At 46.2% G+C, this 25,398-nt stretch overlaps 1 protein-coding gene across 1 annotated transcript in view; it reads left to right on the top strand.

Annotated features, from left to right (window-relative positions):
• The window catches only part of ZNF831 (zinc finger protein 831), a 70,260-nt gene that overhangs the window by 13,661 nt on the left and 31,201 nt on the right, over positions 1-25,398 (top strand). The window contains 1 exon segment of the mRNA XM_017891232.1: positions 2,276-2,427. Coding sequence (XP_017746721.1) covers positions 2,276-2,427 — 152 coding nt within the window.

The raw sequence follows: 25,398 nt of genomic DNA, 5'->3' as shown, positions 1-25,398 counted from the left end.
CTGCATGTGGCCCCCACCACACGTGGCTGAGACTCTTTGTCATGTTGGCCACAGCCCCAGAGCTTTGACAGCAGTCCCAGGTCCTGCTTCGCAGGATACAGAGGCTCTGCCATCCACACCTCCACTGCACTTCTCTTTGCTTTGTTCTTCTCTGTGGGGTCAAGAGAGGAAAGTGAGGGAAATAGCATGTCATATTTCATAGTTTCGCCCCAGAAAGGAATGTGTGTGTCGTGGGCTGCGTACACCTGCAAGACCCATTCCTTGGGTCTACTGTCCCTCCCTGAGAGAGACTGATGAAGGCATCAGCAGGGTGAGGAGCATGTCACCCTCACAGCCGGGTGTGGAGGTGCAGCCTGGCGAAAGTGTCCTGGATGGGGCCCCAACAGCACCAGCCACACCTTGAGGGGCCTTGCATGGCTGGTGATGGAGATGAGCTTGCAAAACCTTCCTAAGCCAGGATGCTGCTTCTCCAGGAGGGGCTGCACACAGAACATTCTGGGAGAACCAGGAAAGAGAGAAACCTACCCTGCCCATGACTAAACTAAACAGTCCTTTGAAGACATTGCCAAGGTCCACTTGGGCTCTTCTCGAAGACAAAAAGGTTGAAATTCCACCTTGATGAAGTGTGAATTCAGAGGCTGGGCCTTTCCTAGCTCTCTCCTCATTATTTTGCTTGAGTAGAAAGACCCCAGTTTCCTAATTTTCTAAAAGTAAAACCTCCCTGCCGTTCAAACTGTGCTGTTCTTAACACCTGCAAGTGTGTGGCAGCCACCCATGACTCGTGCAAAGGTGACCCAGCAGCAGGTAGAAGAATTCTCTCCATGTGCCACCCCTTCCTTCCTCCTTTTGTCTCTGCACTTTGAAATCTCTCTCCACCCAGGCCCTGCAGGATTTGGTTCAGGGGTTTGTCGGTCCCCACCCTGGCTCAGATAGCTCTTTCAGGAACCTGTGGTCTTGACAACTGCATCAAAGAACAAACCAGCCACCACCACCCCCCAAACCCTACAACCGCCCCCCGGGAATGACAGCTCCTGGCCCAGGCAGGGGAGGCAATCATGCCCAGGTGAGGGGAGCTTCTCCCAAACACAGAGGCCAGAAAAGATGAACAAAATGTCACTTTCTCATTGTTGCTGCCAGGAAAAACCAGTGCCCAAGAGGATACTGCATTCTGCAGATCTTATTTAAAATTCTGTGAGCAGCCCTGGTGATTACGGGACTGCGGCTGGATGTTGGCAGTGGCTCAGATAAATGAGAAAGGAAAATAGCCGGTTCTGAGGAGCACTGTGGAGTAGAAATATTGAGGCTCATAAAGGGAAGGGATTACTTGTGGCTTGACCAGGCAGCTAGAAGCAGTGCAAAGATCTTCTAAAAGAGCTTAAGGCATATTACAGGCCTGGCTTTTCATCTCATTCTTGCTCCTGTATAATGGGGGTGCTAGACTAGGTTGATGGCCTGTTTGTGGTTGCACATTCCTATTAGTAAAATAATTTATAGCCTGCACTCTATTAAATGTGTATTTGTTCATTTACAAATTATACATATATTCTACTCTATGACATGAAACGATAGAAATAAGAAAGGACATGAAACAATAGACATAAGAAAGACTAGATGAAAATAAATGTAATTAGAAGCTCTAGTATTTTTCTTTCTCTACCGTCATCTTGCCTTCCCTCTGAGATGTGAATACTTTGTTTTGAAGATAAATAAATCAGATGGTTCAGTAGGGCTCCTCCAGATGGAAGGTCTACAAAGAATGCTATCCAATACGGTGGTCACTAGCCACATGTGGCTATTTGAATTCATTAAAGTGAAATACAATTTAAAACTCAGTTTCTCCGACACGCTAACTACATTTCAAATGCACAATAGCTACATGGGCCTAATGGCTACTGTATTTGTCAATACAAATTACAGAACATTTCCGTCATTGAAGAATAATCTGTTGGACAGTCTGTGAACCAAGTAGTCAAGACCACATAGCTTAAAACCTAATTGCAGCAACTATCCTTGACTAAGCCCTTGCTATGAGTAAGCATCCTGGGAAGCATTTTGTGCTTCCTCATTTAGCTCCTACAGCAACCTCTGAAGCTAGGCGCATTGTCCTGGAGAGGTGGGGGATGAGGTATGGAGGGATCCGGAGTTGCTCAGAGCTGACCAGCTAGTTAGAGGTTGAGCCCCATGTTCTCCTGGGCACCCCGCAGGGACTTTCCAGATTTTTCCAGGCATGTGCTCTCCAGGCTGGTTACTACAAGCGTGCTTCTCTCTTCTACAGGTACAAAAGGAATTTCTTGCAGAGCTGTGTTCAGCTGAGAGCCAGTAGACTTCGCACACCAACCTGGGTGCGAAGAAGAAGCCGCCACCCTCCCCAACTCGAGGGAGTGAAGCCATGCAGGACCCCTGGACAGACCTCTTCAGAAATAGCAGGTAATGCTCTCTTTGGAGGTGCATCCGGACTGGGCACTCGAAGGCACCCGCCCAAGGCATAGACACTGGGGATTCGGGATGGGCAGGAGTCAGCCCCAAGTGCCACACGGGTCAGGCCCAAAAGGGAGAGTAACAGAGGCGTGACGTCTATGAGACAATCAAAGTGACCCTAAACTGTGGGGAGGGCATGCGGTAGAAGATGGAGAATTCAATGTTGAGAAGTCACCAACATCCTTGAGTACTGGCCACCTGTGCCAAGCTCGGAACCAGGTGCAGCTTCCCTCTGGGACCCAGGAGAATGTGAATCACAGCTCTTGGTGGCTCTACTTTCACCATCTCTGAAAAGAAAGCTTGTTTAGTTCTCTCTGCAGGGCCATTGTAAAGCTAAAGTGGGTCTGTGGATGGGCTTGAGAGCCCATGTGAAGTAGAAGGATGAGTAGTTCTGTGAAGCTGCAGGGTACATTGCTTACATGTGAAGCGGTAAGAGGCACACTCTTCACCATGCTCGGAAATAAATAAAGGGCGAACTAAGTGGGGCTGCTTCCTGGAAAAAATGGCTATTTTAAGCTGCAATCACTGGGCAACCGGGGCAAATGGCTCAACGTCTCTGGACCTCAATTTCCTCTCCCTTTCTCCCCTCTCCCCAGCATTAAGGAGCTCAGACGTAGCCTTGCTTGATTGATCGGGAAAAATGAATACCCTGTGGGAAAGGCTGCAGGGTCCCATCTGGCCAGCAGTGCCTGAATTACCATCCTTCTGTGGTTCATTGTTGTCTGTTTGGCTCAAGGGCTAACCCTGGGCTCTTTCTCATGCTTGAGGTCTTTGCCCTAGGGGATCCTTTGCTGGGGCAACTCCGCCTCCACCTTTGTGTAGCTCCAGTGCCCCCTACAGACAGATGGCACTTGAGTGCTCTCCCCACACCTCTGCTCCCCAACCCCCAAAGCTCTCCAGGGTAGGCAAGGACAAGGACTAGTCTTGCTTCCCGGAGAGAATTTAAATCCAGGCAGGAATTCATCTTACAGTTGGGGCCAGTTGTTGAAGAGGAAAGGTTGTTTTTGTTAAGGAAGGTCAAGGGTCAAGCCCCATGTGGGAGAGGCTGGGATGCAGGGGGGTGGGTAGGTGGAAATTCCATCAGGGAACTGGCTCTGAGCTCTCTTCCTCATCTGTGGCTCTCATCCACACCTCCATCTCCCTCCTCTATATCCAGCGGAATTGCCCATTGCGCTGTGCTTGATACTGCCACGCCCCATGGAAGGCATCTAAGGGCTAAATGCTGGTCTGTACCACCAGGACAAGAGGGTGTTCTCCCCCATGCAAAGGCCAGGGGACCGTGCAACTCTCTGCTTTATCATTGGGCCTTCTTGTGACAGCCACAGGGGCCATTGATGTCACCTTTGTACTCTCCAGGTGCCCTGTGGATGCCCCTCTTCTCTCCTTAAGAGTTTTCCAATGTATAACCCACAGCTGGGATCCAGGTCCAGCCCAACCCCCTCTGAAGTGCCAACTCAGGGCACCTGGGAACTGTGCACAGAATTGTGTGTGTGTGGTTGACTTCCAGAGGTGTGGGAACTCCAAGTGCGAAGTGAGCCCCCAGGGGTCATGGTACTTGCTGGTTGACTCCTCATTCCCTGTTCCCATGGACTCTTCCCTCACTTTTGCCCCCATCAGCTCCAGTTCCCGAGTTTTCCTTTATGGAGTAGAGCTTGGATGGAACCCCTGCTGAGATGCTGGCAGACAGCTGGTAACCCCTCTACCTAGGAGGTTCTGATGGTCATTGGTGGAATCCAACAGAATCAGCCAGAGCTCTGCCAGTTGCCCCCATGGAGGAGCTTACCGCCAGCTCTCTTCCCAGCACCTTAAGGACAGCCAAATGGAGCTGCTCCTGGAACTCCCCGTCAGCCTCCCTACTTAGCTCCCCAGGCATTGGACTAGGCACTGTGACAGGGAGGGGAACAAAGGTGACCCCTGCTCTCGATAAATGTGGTACAGGACAAAGACAGACAGACTGACCCACTGACCACCCCTTAGCTCAAATGCCACTGGGAATGACATTGGCAGATCAGTTTGCTTCCCGGGACATCTCCTGTCTGTCTGTCTAGGATGTCGATGGTCTGTCAGTGTGAGATTCAAGGTGCAGCAACGCCTTGCAGACTCCAGCACAGATGGCCAAGTATTATCATACGCTCAGCATTATAAACACAGGTGCATGACAGTTAGCACATGCTGAGTGCCCATGAGTGTGCACGTGGGTAATGAGTGTTTTCTTGTTGTTCAGCAGAGGACGAGGTCATCTTATTAGTGTTGGGTGGGGGGGGGGGGGAACAAAAAGAGGAGGCTCTTTCTGGAAAGATGGGGGTTCTTTTGGAAATCTGGATGTAGGGAGAACAGACAGAGGCTTTCTGGACTGGGGATTGAGTGGATAAAGGCTCAGGGTCAGGAAGAGGGAACATGGGAAGGTCAGATAGAGTGTAGGTGGGCTGGGCACATGCTGGGCCCCCCGAAGACGTGGGACCGCCATTGATGACAGTGTCTCCAGTTGGGTGTCACCTGTATCAGTTTCCTAAGGTAGTTGTAAGAAATCGCCACAAACGTGGTGACTTTGAACAATAAAACTGGATTCTCTCCCAGTTTTGGAGGCCAGGAGGCTCATGCTCCCTCTGGACTTTCTAGGGGATGATCCTTCCTGGCTTCTTTTGGCTTCTGGGGCCTCCAGCTATTTCCTTGGTTTGTGGCCTGATCTACATCTTGTGGCCTCTGCCTACATCTTCATGTGGACTTCTCCCTGTGTCACTGTGGGTCATATCTTCTTCTGTCTTTCTCTTATAAGGACACTTGGCATTGGATTTAGGGCCCTCACTAAACATGGGCTCATCTCATTTCGAGACCCTTAATTTGATTACTGCTTCTGAGACCCTTTTCTAACTCAGGTCATAACCATCCACAGGTTCCATGGACTAGGACCTGAGGGCCATTATTCAACCATCCTTACAGGTTTTATCCTATCTCTGAACCAACAGAAGTGACCTTAAAATGTGTTTGTAAACAAAAAAGGCAGGGACACACATGGACACTCAGTGCACAAGAATGCACATAATCTGGGCTCTCATTGTTTGTAAACCATTTTTGCAGGAAAGTTCTATTGTAAACCTAATACAATTCAAACAGAATTGCCCCAGCCACTGCCAGCAGGACATGCTCCACACTTGGGGGAACAGTTGTCCAAGTGACCACGGGTAGCCTCCATGCTGATAGCTATGGGGCCCACTGGCTTCCCTTCAGGAAAAATGTCCAGTGGCCGGTGGGATGGGGCTCAGCAGGGCTGCCATGTATGTGGATGGTGTTTGTTGGAGCTGAAATCCGGCTGTGGCCTGACTTGTCCGGCTCACGCGCTGGCCCTGAGCATGAGGCTGTGTCAGCTGCAGCAGAGACACCTGCTCCTCTCTCCCCCTCCACAGGGGACACAGTTCCCAACATGCTCCATGGAAGCGGGCGCCCCTGCCTCATCTGCAGCTTACCCTGCATACTCATGGTGACCCTGGGGGCCTCGGTGTGAGCAGAGAGCCCAGAATGAAAAGCCCTTTCACCCCTTCTTCCCTTCAGTGTCAGGGAAGGGTCCTGCACACTCACCCCATGGACTAATGGAGGAGTCCCAGAGATCCTGAGCTCCCTCCATGCGGGGGAAATCCCACTTCCATGCACATCCTGTTTCAACATCAGCATTGCATTGCTTTCTTCACACTTATATCCCAAGAGCAAACTAGGGGCGCCAATGAATGGTGAATAAAACCAAATCCAAGGAAAAAAAATTCAGAAACAAAACCTGAATATAGATCTAAGAAACAAGTGACTTTCCATAGCTCAGATTCCTGCTGGGAACACAGCTGTACCACCCCATCCCCTTACATAGGTAAGAAGGCCCCAGGAATAGCCTGGAATGGTGACAAATGTCTATGCTTTCATGTTTGTTATTTGAGCATCAAGTTGAACCAGGGGCCTACGGCCCTGGCTCCCATTTTCAGAGGCCCTCCTCTCCAGCAATTAGGAAGGATGTAGAGGATGTCCACTGCAGGGCAGCTGTGAGCTGCAGGACGTGGTAGAAGCCCCAGCCCAGAGAATATCAATCACCAACTGCTCCTTATTGAAGTGTCAGAGAGGGGACCGGGAAGGTAGTAGGGCAAACCAGCAAGCTGGGGTTGACAGATCATGATGGACACCATGGAGTCGGAGGGTGGAAGAATGCTTTAAAATAAATACCACTGGAAATCAAAGGGGCACAGGGGTTTTATTACCAGCCCTAGCCAATACCAATATTTCACAGTGGAGTGACAGGCACTCTGAGGGCACTGGGTATTTGAAGACAAAGCACTGTCACTTCAAAGGAACCCAGAGCTGAGCCTGGCGGTCCACTGCTTACAAACAACTTTCTCCAGTCTCCTTTGACCTGGCACGTCCCGGATGGAGAGATCAGAGCTGGGTCCTGGTGAGGGAGCTGACCTTGCCTCTGTGTGTGTGTGTGTGCGCGCGCGCGCGCGCGCCCGCACATGGGTGTGCTCGTGAGTGTTCCTGTGTTTTTTTCTTTCTGAGGAGAGATGACCTGTTTTCCATGGCGGTACAGTGATGGGGTAATCTGTTTTGGGTGACCCAAGGGGCTGTAACTTGGGGAAACTTGGTAGAATCCAACAAAGAAATTGAGAAGGATCTTTGTGTGTCGGAGGGGCAGGGCGCGGGGTCGGGGTGTGGGATTTCTCAATTTAAAGGTAGAGAAAACCTTAGATCCTAATCCTTATAGGCCAACTAGAATCAGTAAAACATTCAGAAATAAGAGGTCGTGAATGCTTTTGTCCAGGGCCTGAAATAAGATGTGATAACTGATAATTTTGTCTTCTTTATTTTTTGGAGACACTTCCTGTCAATAACTTAAGAGGATGATGCAGAGAGGATTTTTTAAAAAAAATATTTAAAAAAAAGATGTTTAATTTTCCTCTCTCCTAAACTATTCCAAAAGCATGGTTCTAATCATTTGAATTAACAGATGGCTTGGCAGTGAAGTCATCTGAAAGCAGAAGGCCAGAGGAGTTATGAAGGATAAAGACCTAATGTATAAGATTGGACATTGATTGGAGTCTATGAGACTCCCCGGACAACTGAGTCTTTTTTCCCTAATCCTAAATCCAGTAGTCCATTCCATCCAAGTTTCCAGCTAGTTGGTGTAGGAAACTTGAAATTTCTTTTAAAATATCAACTAAGGTGTATTTCCCAGGCACCTCAGGCTGTGTGACTAAGAATGGACAGAAGTTTTGCTATTTTAAAGAACATCCTTCCTCATCACATTCGCTTTAGGATAAGGGCTGAGGGGTGCATTTAATCTCATAGACTAGGGCTGTCTCATTGAAGAGATTGGTAAAAAAGTTCTTAGCTATCAAGTCATTGATGTGCCAGGGAAAACAGGCATCTACCTTATCATCCAGATGTTCTTTATGGAACACTCCAGTCATAAGGTTGGCTGGTTAGGTAGGAACATGGTAACCTTCCCTAATAGACTGACTGCTGGTAAAGTTAGACCCCATTCACTTCTCTGTCTCCCTGCCTACCCTCACATCCATCCATGCCCTTCAGATTAATTTTTGCAATATCATGTAAATTGATCGCTAAGTGAAATTGCAAATTGTGCTCAAGATGTTGCATTTTGTGAAACTGATAGAAAAGACCATTGGCAGCCTGCTGATTCACACCCACTGGCAGAATCAGACTAGGTGACAAATGAACAAGAGAAGAGTGACAAAGATGATAACTGCAGAAGAGTGACTTGAATATCAGAGGCTTAAGAGAAGTCTTTGGAAAAATTGATAAAGCTCTATAATTTTTTTGGGAGGGGTGTATCCTTCTTGATGACCTAGCAATTAAAGTAAATGCAAGGTAAATAGTCCATTGCTCTACCCTACAATTTTATGTAAAAATGTATGTCCTCATCAATACTTGACTAAGTTTTGTTGATTTTTAACAATTAGCTCATAGTTTGCCATTATAACCTCCAAAATGGAGGTTTTATTTTTATATTTGTAGGCATATTAGCTTATTTTCACAACTTTTGGTTTGGTCGTTTTTCCAGACAAATTCTCAAAGTCCTTAATACTATTCACTGTGAAATTGTGGTATTGCGAATGAATTGTGAATGAATTAATTTTAGGTGGCCTTTCCCCTGTAGCAATGATCTCAACTAAAGAAGACCTTATTTACCAAGCTGCTAGGTCATCTCCTCCATGTGTGCATCCAGGGGCCTAGCATTGTAGCAGGTCCCCAATAAATGTTTGTTGAATGAACAATTTAACAAACATAAGTTTCTTTACCTTGAGGTTCCTGTAGCTTAGTCTCAGATGAAAGCACAAGCAAAGACCAGCCCCCAAATCTTCTTTGAGCATGAACAAGAGCGAGCATGCCACCTGGAGTCTTGGTTTCCGAGTGTGCGTTGTGTCAATAATGGAAAAACCCAGTGGGTATCCAGTGGGATGGCAGTGGAGGAACCGTAAAATTTAACTCTATGGAATCACCATTCCAACCTTAGGAGTCATTTTATGTCACCTCTGTTTTATGGATGGAAGCTCTGGGGAGGTAAAAGTAGTGATGGAGCAGCTAATGTCGTTTCCATGCCTTTTAACCTGACGTCCTCTCCCACACTAAAGTGGGGTCATGTTGTAAAGGGTGGTGAGGTTCATTTCCAAAGCTGGCCCCCAAGGCACAATCCGTATTGTCAAAATCATCTTTGAGAATCCTGCAAATCTATCATAAGGGGACGATTTATGTATACAACTCTGAACAGAAATTCTCGCGCACAATATGTTTGAGGACTGCTGAGATGAAAGAAGGAAAGAAAAAAGGCCATCCATCCATGCAGGCAGCTTTGAAGATAAACAGCAAATCCTCTCACTGGAGAGGGGTATGAGAAATTCCCAAGTATCCCTGCTTCATTGCGTGGTGTGTGCCATTTTGTTTTAGCATTAAACCTCCAAAACTGCTGTGACATCTTAATGGATTGAGTTGTTGTGGTGAGGATTAAGCAAGAGAGTGGAGTTGTGTCTTCTTGGGTCAGGGAAGGGTGAGCTTCAACAGTCAGGGTGTAGGTTAAATGCATGTGTGATGGGACTGAGTTGCCGATTCATTTCTCACCTGGAACACCTTTCTTATTCTAGCATAGGAGCTGGGGGCAGTTTTCCCCGGAAAGCTACTCCATGTCATCTTCGGTCAGCTGGTGCCACTCAGTCAAAAGCCATGCCTTCTAGCCTAAGGAGAAATTCACAGCAAATCATGTCTTGAAAATGTTCTTTCCACGGTTTTCCCAGTTAGAGTCTCGCTTAGAAAGACAAGCTTCGCATGTATGTGTGTGTGTGTGCACGTGCTCACGTGCTGCTGTGTCATTTTTCCATTAGAAAAAGCAATTGAAAATTGCACATCCATACGAAGGGCGACGCTACCTAAGCAAAAGCTGCCGAAGATTCTCTGTAGTTGTGGTTACACAATTTCTGATGAGGTCACTGCTCTGAAATGATTATTTTTCAGAATGTGGGGAGGTGGGGGGATGAAGGCAACATCATTGATTTTGTTTGTATTTCAACTGGGACGTCCTGTTCTCTGTGATCCTAATGCCCATCAACATACAGCCTTATTATCATTCTCCTAATATGATAGTTATTGACCCTTGGGCTGCAAAAAGTAGTCTCATAAATAGATTTGCCCTGTTTTTATATTTATGTGCACATCTCCTTCTAGCCGATGACATATCAGCTTTGTAAAAAATTATTATTATTGAAAACCTCTGTGCTAAAAGTTCCATTAACTGAGACCTGTTCTATTTACTTGAATGCTTGGGTACATTAAAACATTCCGTGGTATAAAGAGTGCTCTTATATATTTCCTTAGAAACACATTTTGCGGAACTGAATGGAGAACATTGATGTGGTTGAGGTTAATTATTTGGGCTTTTGCTGGGCACATTGGATGTCGTGCCGCTTCTCCTGGTACACAGACTAAAATTGGAACAGTGAAGAGGAGCTGAGTGTGGCCCTGTGCCCAGATGACACATCTGAAGTCATATTGATTGAGGGAGATGTTTTATTGAACGATAAGACTACATTGAGTTTATGGTTTTGCAATTTCCTGCAGCTGGCATGGTTTATAACAGTAAACACAGCGAGGTTCAGGGCTATATTTCCAATGGAGATTTTAGAAAACTCTCTCAATAACTAAAACCAGGAGGCGCTTTCAATTTAGGAAGGTCAGACACATTTATTCCCTTGGGCAAACCTGTGATGAGTGACTTTTATCCTCTTTTGGCAGATGGAGAAACTGAGGCTTAGAGAGTTGTCCAGTGACTTGTCCAGAGGCACCCAGAGGATTGATCTGGGGATCAGCACTGATTCCTAAATTGAAATCATCTAGGTGCCACCTTCAGAACTTTTGTTGCATCTGCATGTCACCTATGTGATTCTTATTTTTACCCCTAGGTGCACTTACAAAAAAACTTAGGTCCATTTATTTCAAAGACAAGCTGTTTATCGAGACTGAAAATGAAAATTTAATATTATGTACCATTAAGGGAACATTGCAAAAATATAAACACTACAATGCTTTTGGTATATAAGTTCCAGGCAGAATCTGTTGTGAGCTGAAGTCCGTGAGCCCTAGGAATACTCCTGCTAAAAACAGATTTGGAAGTGTTAGGGAAGCATTCAAGATGCATTAGCACCTAGTCAAGACTTTCTTCTTTCCTTAATCAGAAGATTAACAGAGAATAGAAGAGAGAACAGCTTCATCACTGTGCAATTCAGTTTTATTTAACTTTTTGCTTATGAATCACCTAAAATAACCACCAACCCCCGCACCCTTCCCTGGGCCCCACTCTTGGAGGGCCATATCCCCCTTTTTTCTGTCAGTAGGATCCTCATTGACTTACATTGTTTCATCTAGAATTTCCTCAACTTTTGTAAGGCCTTGACCTGTATGAATTTAAACCACTGAACCAATTCAGCAGAATTGGCTGCAGAGGCCATGGGCAACATTCTGCAAAGACCCTCCTGGAAGACCCTTCCCTTCTCTGCTTCATTGGGCTAGCGTGAGAGACACTCGCCAAGAGTTTCGGAGGCAGCCCGAATCCCTGCATTTCTTATTGATTGACCAATGGATTGAGATGGAGTTTCACTCTGTCGCCCAGGCTGGAGTGCAGTGGCGTGATCTCAGCTCACTGTAACCTCTGGCTCCCAGAAACTCTGCATTTCTAAGATTCTGGGACACTGATTGGGAGCCCATGGTGGGCATGCTGCCTGTGGCAGGAGGAGGTGGTACACACGTGATAGATGGCCAGTGTGCCAGGGTGCATGGGGGATGGGCGCAGGTGCAGCAGAGGCTCACAGGATGGCACGCGTGATAGAGAGATGGCCAGTGTGCCAGGGTGCATGGGGGATGGGCGCAGGCACAGTGGAGACTCACAGGACCGGGCATCACCTGCAGGGCTTCTCAGGCCTCAGTCCGGGCCTGAAATTTTTTCCTGAGAACAACAGGGAGCCACTGAAGGGTGAAGGGCAAGGTGCAGATAATCCCATTTAGGTTTTCTAAAGTTCACTGTAGACACGCAGTGGAGCAAGAATTGGGGTAAACAGAGTGGGTATGAGGTGACTGATTAGAAGACCACTGATAGGCGGAGCACCTTTGTTCTTAAAAAAAAAAAACATGGAAAAAGTGATGCTCCACATAGGGGAGCAAAAAAGTTAATTATTAGTTTTCAATTACACATGTAATCATGAATAATCCTTAACACATTAAAATGCAATACATAAGGCTGATGTTCAGTTTCACCACTACCCCATTCTAATACCATCCTCAGGTAAAATGACAGTTTGGAGTCTGGAGTGCATCTGACAGATCTTCATCTCTCTCTCTCTCTCTCTCTCTCTCTCTCTCTCTCTCTCTCTCTCTCTCTGTGTGTGTGTGTGTGTGTGTGTGTGTGTAATACAGCAGCATCACATTGCATATCTCATTGCACAACTTGCTCTTTTTACTCAAAAATGTTTTGTGGTTCCACATTATGAATACATGTAGATTTATCTCAACTTCCTGAACAGGGACAGAGTCCCTCTGGGTGGGAATACTCTTATTTATGAAGTCATTCTCCCATTAATGAAGAGTTTGGTCATCACCAGTGTTTCACGCATGATGCTCCTTGGACACACTGTTCATATCTCCTTAGCTCAGCAGGGTTTGCTCTGGGGAATAACCAAGAAGAGAAATTGCCGGGTCTTTAAGTGTTGTGTTGCACATTTTTAATAGCCATTTTCAAATTGCTTCCCAGTTTATACCCCTACCAGTAGCATATTAAATACCACTCTTTTCCTCCAGCTTATAAAACTTTTTCTTCTTTTCCCCTTGGATGAGTAATGCTACCTTCTATGCCTGTGGACGGGAGGGCCTTTCCAGCCCTCCTTGCTTCTCACTAGGGGTCTCTTATCCATTTCGTCCGTGGAAGGCTGGCATTCTCTAGTAGAAAAAAGAACATGGAGGGACGATAAGATTTTTTTTTTTTTTTTTTAAATAACAGAGAGGTGTGTTTCTCTTGACCAGACGTTATGTCCACTGGGCACAATTTGATGTTCTCACCAAATATTAATAGATTTGTTCCTCGGCAGAGGCACGATGGATCAGCCTGCTCTGGGGGGACTCTGTCACTGCACAGGACACCAAGGCCTTCCTCTGTGCCCAGCCAATTCATTAGACCCGGTTAGCAATTTGCAAAAGAGATGAGTTGATCTGCAGGCTGCTGAGGCCCAGTGTTACTCAGCTGTCTCCCAGAAAGCTCAGAGAAGCCCTGGCCTTCTGGGAGCCTGAGAGAGCAAACACTAATATGCGAGGCTTTAGGCAGAGGCTGAGCAGAGTCATCATTCCTCATTGTAAACAGAAGCTGGAGAGATGAATTTCTCAGCCCCTCCTGGGTTAGGGTGGGATTTGGGGCCACAGTCCAGACTCCTGGGATAAAATGAGAAGGCTCACAAAGCTGGGGCTGCCAATATGAGAGCAGTGTTTCTTTTTTCAAGCTTTTATTATTCCCAAACAGATTCCCTGGTTATCTTATTTTGAAATGTTGCTACTGGAGGCAGAACTTTAAACTCTGCATGCCTGTGTTAGGAGGGACTCTTTGGGGTGTGAGGAAAAGAGGCTCGATTCAAATTGGCTTAGACAAACAAACAGAACCCAATTCATTATCTCACGGAACAATGAGAACTGCTTCAAGCTCAGCTGTGTCCAGAGGCTTCGTAGGTGGGTGTTCGTCTCTCTCCATCTCTGGGCAGCTCTGGTCCTGCCCAGCTGTTCCATGCTTGCGTTAGCGTGACCATTTTTTTTTTTAATAACTGAGTCCCCAAACTCAATCTGACTGGCCTGGTTTAGTCATGTGGCTGTCCTTGACCCCGTCACTGGGGATGTTGAATGGCCAGGTATGGGTCCTGCACCTGTCCGTGTACTGAGGGTTGAGTTGGGGCCATCTCTGCTACAACCATTAAGAGGAGGCTGAGGAGGGGAGAGCACCTGAGGTCATGAGTTTGAGACCAGCCTGGGCAACATGGTGAAACCCCTCTCTACTAAAAATACAAAAATTATCTCGGTGGCATGTACCTGTAGTCCCAGAGGTACTTGGGAGGATCAGGTAGGAAAATTGCTTGAACCCAGGAGGCGGAGATTGCAGTGAGCCGAGATCGCGCTACTGCAGTCCAGCCTAGGTGACAGAGTGAGACTCTGTCTCAAAATACAAAATACAAAATAAAAAGAATAAATGATAGATGGTTCCCCCTAAAGAAGGGGGGTCAGGCAGGTAATCACAGCAGATGTCCCCTCTTCCTTCATGCAGACCTGGGGAAACCATCTTACTCATGGCTTAATGCAATTAGGTATGCATTTGTGAGCCACTGAATGTCTTTTGAAGCTCCATGAGAGGGGAGGAACAGAAGATGGCTTGAGCCCTCACCTCAAGGAGCTTAGGAACCAGTTGGTGGAGCAAAACACCTTTGTGAGACAGATGAGAGTCACGCGGCCTGAGGGTCCCAGGCAATCACTGGGGCCTGTTCTGTGCCAGGCAATGTGTGGGAGCAGGAAGACAGGCAGACAAGAACAAGACATGGCCCTTGTCCTTAGGGAGAGCCCAGTGTGGCAAGGGGAGCCGGCAGAGACTGGTAAACAAGTCATTACAAATGCAGTGCGGTGAGCTTGCTGATATGATTAAGCTTCCAAATGAGGGATCCTGACAAGGCCGGCTGGAGCGGAGAAGGGAGAGTGTGCTAGCATAAACAGGAGCATGGGGAGGGGCACGCTTCTGACGCTCACCCCAAAAGCCCCTCCATCTGGCCCCCCACTGCAGAAAGGAGTGTCAACAGGGCATGTGGAGAACTGAAGGCTGTCACTCTTTATCATGCCTTCTTTCGTCCCTCGATCATAAAGAATTTTTGCCATATACTCTAAACTGCTGGGAATGGAGCACTTAACTACTATGTACTTATTTATCTAAAATGCTAAGTGTTTCCCTTAGCAATCACTAATAGATTCCTGTAGAAACAGAGTGCCATGATTAGAATTCTGATTTCTGTGCCCACAGGAGCTGGGAAGGCAACAATAGGTAGTGCACTAATGACGGGTTCATTGGGGAGGTGGGTGGGCAGGACGATACAGTCATTGAAGGAGAAGGTTGAAATATGGGCATTTTAAAGATAAATATGTGTTTATGTTAAAAGTTGAGAGAGAGAGAGAGAGAGAAAAGAGGAGAGGGAGGGAGAGAAATTCTCCTAATCCTCTTCAATCCCATACCTGAAATGGGGACGGTTCTGCTTTGGAAAGACTTTCTGAAAACCATTCTCACATTTGAGTTGGAAGACCCCCTTCTCAGCAGAGGGCCACAAATGAATCCTGAGTTTTGTTCTGGAATTTTCCTATGCAACGTGCTGGAACCAGTAGCCAAATAGAATCAGAGGATGAGGCAGGAAGAAAAATGAGGATCTCAGGCATGGAACTCAACAGGCTACAAATGGGACACAAAGGGCATGACTCATCCTCAACAAAATCACGGAGGCACCAGGCACACCTTGCGGGGTCTGTTTCCCCGACACCCACCTACTGCCTGGGCTTCACAAGGGGCCAGGCCCTTTTGGTTTTGGAGGCAGATGAGCCTGTAGGATTAATTCTAACTAAGTTGTGAGTGGAGCCTGGGGAGAAGTAACTTTAGGGGCTACAGAGAGAAACCTTCAGTGACACTGACTCATAATGGGAAGGCGATTCTCTTCTCAGCTCCCTCTCAAGCCTCTTGATCATGCCATGGAGAAAGTCTTGTTTCGATTCCATCTTTAACACTTGCCTAAACCCCTTCCTAACTTTCCTTTTAATCAGAGAGAAAGAGGTTAGGTCTCAACATCTAGCTAGAGTTTGAGAACACAATTCTGCTTTTATTGTTATTTTTACAGAAGAATCTGCTCCTTCTGATGCCAGACACTCCAAAGTCTCCTCAACCATCTTACTCCATTAACCTTGGAAAGCCAAATGTTTCCCTTTCTCTCTCTCAGCCTCCTTTGAGGCCAAGGCGGGTACAGGATAAATAATTTTGCTTTCTGGATTTAGAGGAATTGGTTTGAGTTTTGACTTTTACTAGTTCTTTGGGCAAGATTGTTCCTTCTCCTTGTCTCAGGTCCTCATCTGTAGAATGGGCCTGGAGTTTCTGAGTCCATAATTCATTTAATCTGATGCCCAAGAACCCCATGAAGCCTGTCTAGGAATACCTGACTCATTTGCCCTTAAGACTGAGGAGAGGCTCAAGTTACATGAGACAGTGACTGTGAAAGTGCTGTGTGAACTACAAAGGGCTTTACAGTGTGTGGTTATCATGGCTGGGAGCTGGCAGGGGTGAGCATGTGCTGAATTTTCACCCCAGGTCTGGACAAGACGTCTTCAAGCCAAAGGAAGGAGTCAGTAAACGGTGCAGGTCCATACTTGCCCGAGCAGGGAGCTCTTGGGGATTCGGGAGTACATTCGGGGACCGGGACCTTGAGTTTGTGCTACATGCATGCCTATTGTGCTCTTCCTGCCGGCGTGAGACCTGCCCTCAAGGTTGAGAAAATAACGAAACTGGAATAATCCTCCAAGCTCCAACTCGTTCCAGAGGCCTCCCTGGCAATACTGTGCTCTGGTAGGGACCCCATCGTCCTCTAGGTAAATAGTTCACAGTGGCCCTCACCCCACTGCTGGCTGCTGGCAAGGAGCATGGGGAATCTGCTCCAAAAACAACCACTGCTTCCTGCAGTAGCATTTTGAGAGTTTCCTCCAAATGTTTTTCCTCATCTAATTTTCAGTATGGCCCCATGGGGTCAGGAGGTGATGTGTGGCCAGCCCTGTCCTAATTAGGAGTCTTGCCCAAGTTCATACGTTGAGGAAAAGAAATGCAAGCTCAGTTCCAAGGTTTTTCCCTTGCTAAAACTCTTAAATTTTTGGCTTGCTTATTTCCTTAACTTCCAAAGGACATGAAAAGTGATTTTTGTACCACCCTCCATATAGACATTAGCGATCATTTTCAGTTTTCCGGTTTTGCTAGGAGGCACCTGGCGTGCTGGGAACGGACAAAAGCCATTTTTCTAAGTACTAGCGTTTGAAATTATTAAGTGTTCATTAAGCACCCCCGGGTGCAAAGCACTCTCAGAGATGTTTATTTCTCAATTTTCCATAATTTCCTTATTTTTTTTCCCCTAGCTAAAGGCAGATTGAAAAATGAACTCAGTGCATTGGAGTCTGAATCATAGTTAATGTGCGACGCCCCCTCCCTTAGCTGCGCTGTTTTCTTTCTGCCTCCTCCTGTCTCCTGGCTTATCAATCTGATAAAGTTCTTTTTAACCCCTACTCAGGGGCTGTAACTTTTGCTTTATTCCCATGGCATGGCAGCAAGCGATCAACGCAGAGCCCCGAACCCCACTCGCCCCACGGGCTGGGCTGGGCTCGGCTGGGCTGGGGGTCGAGCTCAGCGAAGCCTGGAGAAGGCTGCAGGGCGCCCGGGCGGGCGGCGGGGCGGGTCGGGTGCGGACCCCTGCCTGGGCGCTCCCGAGACCTCCCCACCGCGGTGGGTGGACGCCTGGGGGCCTGGAGAGCCGCCTATCCACGTGGACGCTTCTGGAAGAACACAAAGCCCGGGCCCCCCCGCCCCGCCAGCGCCGAGCCCCAGTCTTGCAGGAGCAGAGAAAAGGCTCTGTTTTCTCTCTCCTTTTTTTTTTTTTTTTTTTTGACAACAACCTCACATAACCTCAAAAGTTACCCATGAATTTACCAAAACTTTTATGAAACTATTTTAACCTCTGGTGGGGGTTAAAAAACAAGCCTTGTGAATTTATTACCCGGAAAAAAGCGCAGCGGGCTGGGGTTTACAGCAAAGCCGCCTTCCAAGCTCCGTGGGGGCCCCCTAGCGCCCGCCGCGGGTACCGCCGGCCCCCGGCTCGCTCCTCGCTCCGCGGCGCCGCAGGGCCTGGGGTCGGCCTGGGAGGGGGGCGGGCGGACCCCAGACCCAGACCCGTGCAATCGGGGGCACCTACTCTGAACACCAGGGACCTGGCGTACCAATTTATTTTATGTTTGTAGGGGTTTCCATGGTAGAACCAAGGGGGCAGGCTGAAGCCGAAGGCAGGGAGAGTAGGGTTTTGATCCCAGTTCCTTGGCTTCTGGAAATCGGCTGGGACCCCTGCTGAACAAGCGACTGTCGTCACGGCCTCCGCACCAGACGACCCCAGCCTGTGGATAACGTTTCACTGCCCGCACATAAACACCGCCCAGAAATGCAAGAGTAAGAATGTTCACGAAGAAGGGAGGCAGGAGCCCCAGCTGAGAACAGGGGGAAGCAGGAAGGGGGCTTTGGAGGAGGTCGGAGAGGGGGGTATTATTTCAGTTTCCCAGGACCAAAGGGTGAGAGATGGGGGCGAAAGAAGAAAAAGGACAAAACGGGGTGCCGAAGGCTCTATTGGGTGCTGCCTGTCGGCAGGGATGTAAAGCAGAATCCAGGATTCTGCCGCGAAATGCAGGCTCCCAATCGCTGCACAATGACCAGGACTCTCGGACCCTTTGCTTGCCAAGTGTGTGCGATGGTTCCTTCCTCTCCAGGTTGCAGACACACCGGTTCTCTTTCAGAACTAGCCATGTTTTTTAAAAACACATGGAAAAATATTAACAAGCAAACGTTTTAACAGAGAGATGCGGGAGTGAGCCGGCAGCAGCCTCCCAGCAGAGGCAGCGGTGCTCCAGCAGCTACGGGAACGGGCCTCGGAGGAAAGCACTCAGGCTCACAGCAGAGTCTCACCACCTGTAGTCATGTGGTCCTAGGGATGTGTCTCAGCTCTTCTATGCCTCGGTTTCCCCATCTTTAAAATGGGGGTGATAGTAACACTACACAAAATACATCTGGAATTTGAAAGAGTGCTTTGAATCATAACAGCCTTGGCTGTTGTGTGGTGAGAAGGCCAGCTGGCTGGTATTCATCTAGCTCTACAGGGAAGACAGAACCTAGACTTTTACGTTAAGTAAAATCTCTCAGTTTTTACAGGGTGCTAATTTAAACACACATACACACACGCACTGACGGGCACTTGCACACATACCCCATCTGGGCCCAAATACAGTCAGCTAGTCTGAGACCTTTACTTCAAAGGCTGCCAGGAGGCCACGGGACAGGAGGGAGGAAGGAAGGAGTCACCTCTTCCTGTCATCCGCCACCCCCGCATCCAGGTCACTTGAGCCAAACACTGAAACCAGTGTGGCCAGCGCTCTTTTGGGGGTGGATGGATTACGGGGAACCATGTCCTCCTTTTCCATTCCCCCTGGGAGAATATAGGAGGGCACCCACTTTAAGTACCCTCACACCAGGAGGCCTTCAGAAGCTGCCTTGGAAATGTGATGGTGCGTGGTGGGTGGGGGGACTTCCTCTTATTCCTGGAGACCCTGCTTCCCCTCTTATCAAGTATGTGCCCTGCGCGCCCGGCTTCTCACCAGTCGAGGTACCTCGCCACCTGGTTGCTTCCAGGTGCTGTGGGCTTCTCATCCGTGGTTTGGTAGCATCCTCTTCCAGGCTGACTTCTCGTGTGTTCCAGGAGGCCAACACTCTCCTGCACCCTAGGGCAGGAGAGCACTGGGTGGGGGGTGCCTCTTCTGCCTCATCCCATCCCAGCCTTCCTTCGTCCCCTCCTGATGGCTTTACCCTGATCATCTTATACTGTAATTGCCCCATTGTCTTGACAAATCTAACTGTTCTTTGCACATCATCCAGCTCTGGTAGCTTCATTCATTCAAGCATCCATGCATTCAGCAGCTGTTTGCTAGGCAACTACTGGGCATTAGACATTGTTTCTTGAGGGGCAAATCAAGCACATTTCTCTGACTTCCCATTGTTTCTTAAAATGTTGAGGCTTTACAGTTTAACAGAGAAGATTTAAGAGTTGCTCAATCTAATAGAGAAAACAACAGGAATTACTTGCTACAGTGATTCCAAAAGGGCAGCCCAGAGAGACATGTATTCTCATTTATCTTTGTCCAAACAAATATGTTGTTGATTTTTAAAAGTCCATACACTGATTGTTGAAAAGTAGTTGGTTGTGTATGTTTTAATATGAAAACAATATTTTTAAAAATTGCTTCCTGGATTCGTAGGGTTTTACATTTTGTAATTTTTTTTTTTCCTTTTCATTCTGTAGAATAGAATACTGCATGCTTCTAAGTCGTGGGGGAAAAGCTCTTTATTAGTCTTTTCATTAGTCTATATCTGTTGTGTTCCATTGTGTTTAATTTCAATTAATCTGGATTCATTTAAGTAATATTTCATTATAGATTCAATGCATATATATATATTTTTTAACTTAAGAAATGGGGAACATTTTTTGGTCAGTTTTAAGTAACTCTGCATTAAAGCTAAGAAAACCCACTTAACATGGTTTACTCTGGAAGTCTCCTTGAAGACATTGTTCTTTTCTATTTTGTTAGGTTTTGTGTTTACCTTTCCCAATCTTGCCTTGGATTTTCCACAGCTGGTTTTGCAAGACTTGCTTTGGTACTGACAGCTCGAGTCTTTCAGTGCTTCTGAGGATGCAGGGCATATTTCTTCTTTGCTTCCCGTTTCACCACTCAATAAATTTGTGGAGTCACCAAGCAGTCACCTGTGTAGTTTGATAAGGCAGAAAATGATGATTTCTCTATTATTTTGCTTAGAAGGATGAGAAACTAGATTAATCAATGTCTGTTGGAAATGCCTCTTTATAGAAAAGACTGGCTTCTTTCATCAGAGTCATGATTTGTGGCTCATATGCAGACACATTAAATGGTTTTCCAGGGGGCAGGAGCAGACAATCAAACTCTGAAGTTTAAGTCTGTCTTTAGATGACGTGAGGTCAACTTTAGTCCACCTTTAATATGGTTAGGAGGGTGGTGGGGGTCAGCAGGCCTCCATGGACTTCCCCCATCTCATTCTCTGGGGCATCAGGGAAATTGTGCACTGTCTGTAAGAGTTAGGAGAATATTTTGGTATGGGTTATCATTCTTGGTAGAAAGAGACTAAAACCCAGCTCAGAAAGGCTTAAGCACAAAAGGGAATTTGTTTGCTCCTGTGATGAAAGAGCCCAGGGTAGCTCCAGCTGGATCCAGGGATGTAAACATTGTCACCAGGACTCTGTTGATCCCTCTTCAAATCAGAGTAGACTTTCCTCTGGGTTGCCTTCATCCCTAGGCACATGGTGGCCCCATGGCCCTGGCTTATATCCTATTTACTTTCTGTTCAAAATCCCAGCATCAGTGTGGGTCTTATGCCTGGCCCCGAACCTTCTGCTTGGCCAGGCGGGTGAAATATGCTCACTCCAAGAGATGAAAAGGAGTGGTCCTAAGTCTCCTTCAGGGATGTTCCCTGAAGGAGAATTGAGGTGGGGCGTGGCTGCTGAACGCACAGCACAGTGTCGATCACAGCCTGATCTGCTTCCTAATGGGTAGAGGTGCTCAGTGATTTGCTTAGCCAGCAAGCTGCCTTCTCCATGTTTTGTGCTACAGGTGATGTTGGTAGTAGATGCTGTTGGTGTCCTGCCTAGAACCCCTCTCCACCAGGCCAGGCCTCCACCCATTCCCATCTTTGTCTCACCCCTTCCTGCTTCTCTTATTCCCTCCACATTTTTCTTGGGAGTACCCCCTTAATAAATCACTTTCACAAGAACCCAAGTTATATGTAAATAATGAAATGCAGCTCTTTCTCATTCATGCCAGATATAAGGCTATCCCCTGTTTTCTCAACACAAAGACTGAAAATTTGGCGGCTAACCCGAAATATATAAAGATGTAGAAGAAAAAGGCAAATTTCTACTTATAATATTTAGTTTATTAATCTAGTTGCCTATGTCCCTTTAAATCATGCATTACATAAAATCTTAGTTTGGGGACATTATGTTCTCTGCTCACATTTTGCAAAGCAATTCTAGCTGAACTTGTAGCAGGCATCTTTGATAATGTCTTTGTCATTACCAGAGCCACTTGTTTGAGTCATCTAATAGAGTTTTCAGAGCATAGCATTTCACTTTCATCCCAGCTCTTTGAGATTTAGTCCTTTCAGAATCCAAGTACAATGCCATAATAGAAATCTATCCACAGCCAGAAGCACCCATTCACCTGACATTAGGACAGTCACTTTCATTTCTCCTGTAGGTGCCTATTTGCAATTTCCAGCAAATAAACATGTTCTCTTTTGCTTTTTAAATCAGTTTTTAAGAGATTTGTTTACAATAGCATCCAATGCTTACTTATAATTGTATCCCAAATGCTCAAGAATAATGACGAAATTTGTGTTAAAGGTTCCCCTTCCATCACCTTTTTCAAAACCAATTTTCTCAGATGATGTCTATAAGTGACCCAGACCAGCACTGAATGGCGTCATTTCAGGCTAATGTATCTTCCCAAACAGTATTTTGTAATTCAAAATGAAGTAATTGAGAGAGTTCTCTGTAAAATGGGAGCCTTTGTATGAATTCAATTTTTAAGGTAACTATTTTCTGAGATAAATTTTGGAGGAAAAATCTCTTACACTGAGGCATATCTGCTCCTTAGTATAATAGATGCTCTGAGATCTCATTAGAGGGGTTGAAATGGGACCAACTCCACTTGCTTGACTCAGATGTAACATTTGGAAAGTAAAATAACATTTGGCTGGACATGGAGAAATGCCTTATTTATTTTAATACAAACAGCAATAGAAAAAGACCTAGTATCTACTTGAAGGATCCAGTCATACAGGGATATTTGGGAGCAACTTTATTTCCTCATGCATTATTTTAAATAATCACTTATTTTGACCTTCATTGTTTTAAATACCCTCAAACTTCAGTTATATTGATTCCTCATCCGTATTATAATTGGTTTCCATTGTCTTATATTATGTAATAAGAATAGTAGTAGGAATAATCTTAGCTAACACCATCATAAACACCTCAGTGGAGTGTTTATGATGGATCAGTCACTATTTACGGGCCCTTTTCTTTCTCTTTTGAAAAAAATATAAGTGCCATAATGATAGTCATTTTAAAGATGAGAAAACATGCTTAGAGAAGTTAAGTGACTTTACTGGAGGTTACAGAAAAAGCAAGAGCTATGAATCTAGGAAGTCTGACTCCCGACCCTTGTTATGAAACACTGGGCTTTCCATTTCAACCACATAGGTTATAGTGATGATTGCAAATAAATATTCAGAAAAAAATTTAATAAAAATATGCGTATTAATCACCATAAATATATAACATCCGCATGTTATATATCAAAGGTACCACAGGTATATTTGTAACACAGCAGTATCTACTTTCTATCAAATGTATGTTTGCCTGTTATGTAAGTTAGATGTTGTTGTATAGCAAACCACCCCAAAACTCAGTGTCTCATGACAACATGTGTTTATTACTGCTCATGGATCTCTGAGTCAGCTAGGTATTGCGCTGGTTTGAGCCTGGCTCAGCTGATCTTGCTTGGTTTGCTCATTCATCTGTGGAGCCAGCTGGGGGAAATGCTGGTAGGTTGATGGGGAATTGGCTGGTCTAGGATGGCCTCACTCACAGGCATGGAAGTTAGTTGGCTGCTGATAGCCAGCCAAGTTCCATGCAGCCAACCAACTTCCATGCTGCCAACCAACTTCCATGCTTGTGAGTGAGGCCATTCTAGACCAGCCAGTAGGGGTAGAAGACCAGCCAATGGGAACATCCTAGACCTAGTGAGGCCAACCTAGACCAGGCAGTGGGGGTGAAAGAACCTTATGTCTTCCATCCTCCCATGAAGGCTGGGCATGGTGACAGAGAGAGGAGAGAGAGGGCAAGCGAGTGAGCACAGGAGCACAAAGGCCTCTTTAAAAATTGATATATATTAGTTGCACATTTTTTGCAGTCAATGTGATATTTTGATACCTGCATACAATGTGTAATGACCAAGTCAGGGAAATTGGGATTTCCATCACCTCAGATGTTTATCTTTTCTTTGTGTTGGGAACATTATAAATCCTCTAGCTATTTGGAAACATACAATAAATTGTTGTGTAATTCAAATTTTGTTACTGTACTATCAAATACTAGATTTTATTCTTCTGACTATATTTTTGTATGCCTTCACCAGTTTTTCTTTATCTGCCCCTCTCCTTCCCTTCCCAGCCTCTGTTAACCACCGTTCTATACTACCTCTGTGAGATCTACTTCTTTAGTCTCATGTGAGTGAGAACATGTGACGTTTTTCTTTCTGTGCCTGACTTATTTCACTTAACGTAATGACCTGCAGTTCTATCCATGTGGCTGCAAATGGTAGAATTGTATTCCTTTTTCTGGCTGAATAATATTCCATTGTGTATACGTACCACATTTTCCTTATCTGTTCATTCAGGTATGGGCTGTTAGGTTGATTCCACACCTTGGCTGTTGTGAATAGCGTGGCAGTAAACACGGGAGTGCAACTATCTTTTTGGTATAACGGTTTCCCTTCTTTTGGCTAAACACCTAGCAGTGCAAGGCTCTTGAGACCTAGATTGGGAACTGGCATGGCATCACCTCTGTTGCATTCTGCTGGCCAGGGAGAGTCACAAGACCAGTTGAGATCTGAGGCGTGGGAAAATCAGCCCCACCTCCTGATGGTCCTGATGGGAGACCCTGAAAATCACATTGCAAAGTGCATGAATACAGGGAGTGGTGAAGAATGGAAGCTCTTTTTCCCCAATCAGTCAATCATACCTTCTACTTTAGACGTGTGTAGCAATTTAGAACACATTTGCTAGAAACTTTTAATAAACAAGGGATTTATTTTTCCATATAACAAGGCATCTGGGTATAGGTGGTCTGGTTACTATGCCTGGTCCAGGATATCACCATTGACCTAGGATCCTTCTCTATTCCCGCCCTACCCACCCCTACTCTTTTCATTTAATTTTTTGGGTAGCATGATCGCAGCAGCAGGGTGAGGCACCACGCTCGTGTTTCAAGCGGGGGTGGGGGTGGGGTGAATAAAGAACCTGAATCCCTAAGGAGTATGCCTTTCAAAAGCACTCTGGAGGGCTTCCAGCAATTCCTCTCTACAGCTCATTGTCTAGAACTGGGTCACAAGACTACCTTGGCTTTGGGGAATCCTGGAGAAAGAGTATTCCAGAGGGGCACTAAACATCACTGGAGTCTTGCTGGTGAGAAAGAAAGAAGAGAATGAGAGTAGGTTGACATCTCACAGTGTCTGCCCCAGCATGGAATACTAGTTTTCCATCTGAGGTAGTAATATAAAATTTATTTTTAAAATAATCTTATTTAAGTGAAAAAAGAAATTCATTAAACACTTGAATGTAATTACTAGTCTAAATCATACGTTGGCAAACTGTTGCTGTAAAAGCCCAGATAGTTAAATTTTTTTTGTCTCTGCTAGCCATGCCGTCCTGTTGCAACTATT

Source organism: Rhinopithecus bieti, unplaced genomic scaffold (assembly GCF_001698545.2).
Source record: "Rhinopithecus bieti isolate Rb0 unplaced genomic scaffold, ASM169854v2 scaffold_20477, whole genome shotgun sequence".
Taxonomy (NCBI): Eukaryota; Metazoa; Chordata; class Mammalia; order Primates; family Cercopithecidae; genus Rhinopithecus; species Rhinopithecus bieti.
Note: the sequence above shows the minus strand (reverse complement) of the source record. Positions and strands in the feature narration are given on the sequence as shown.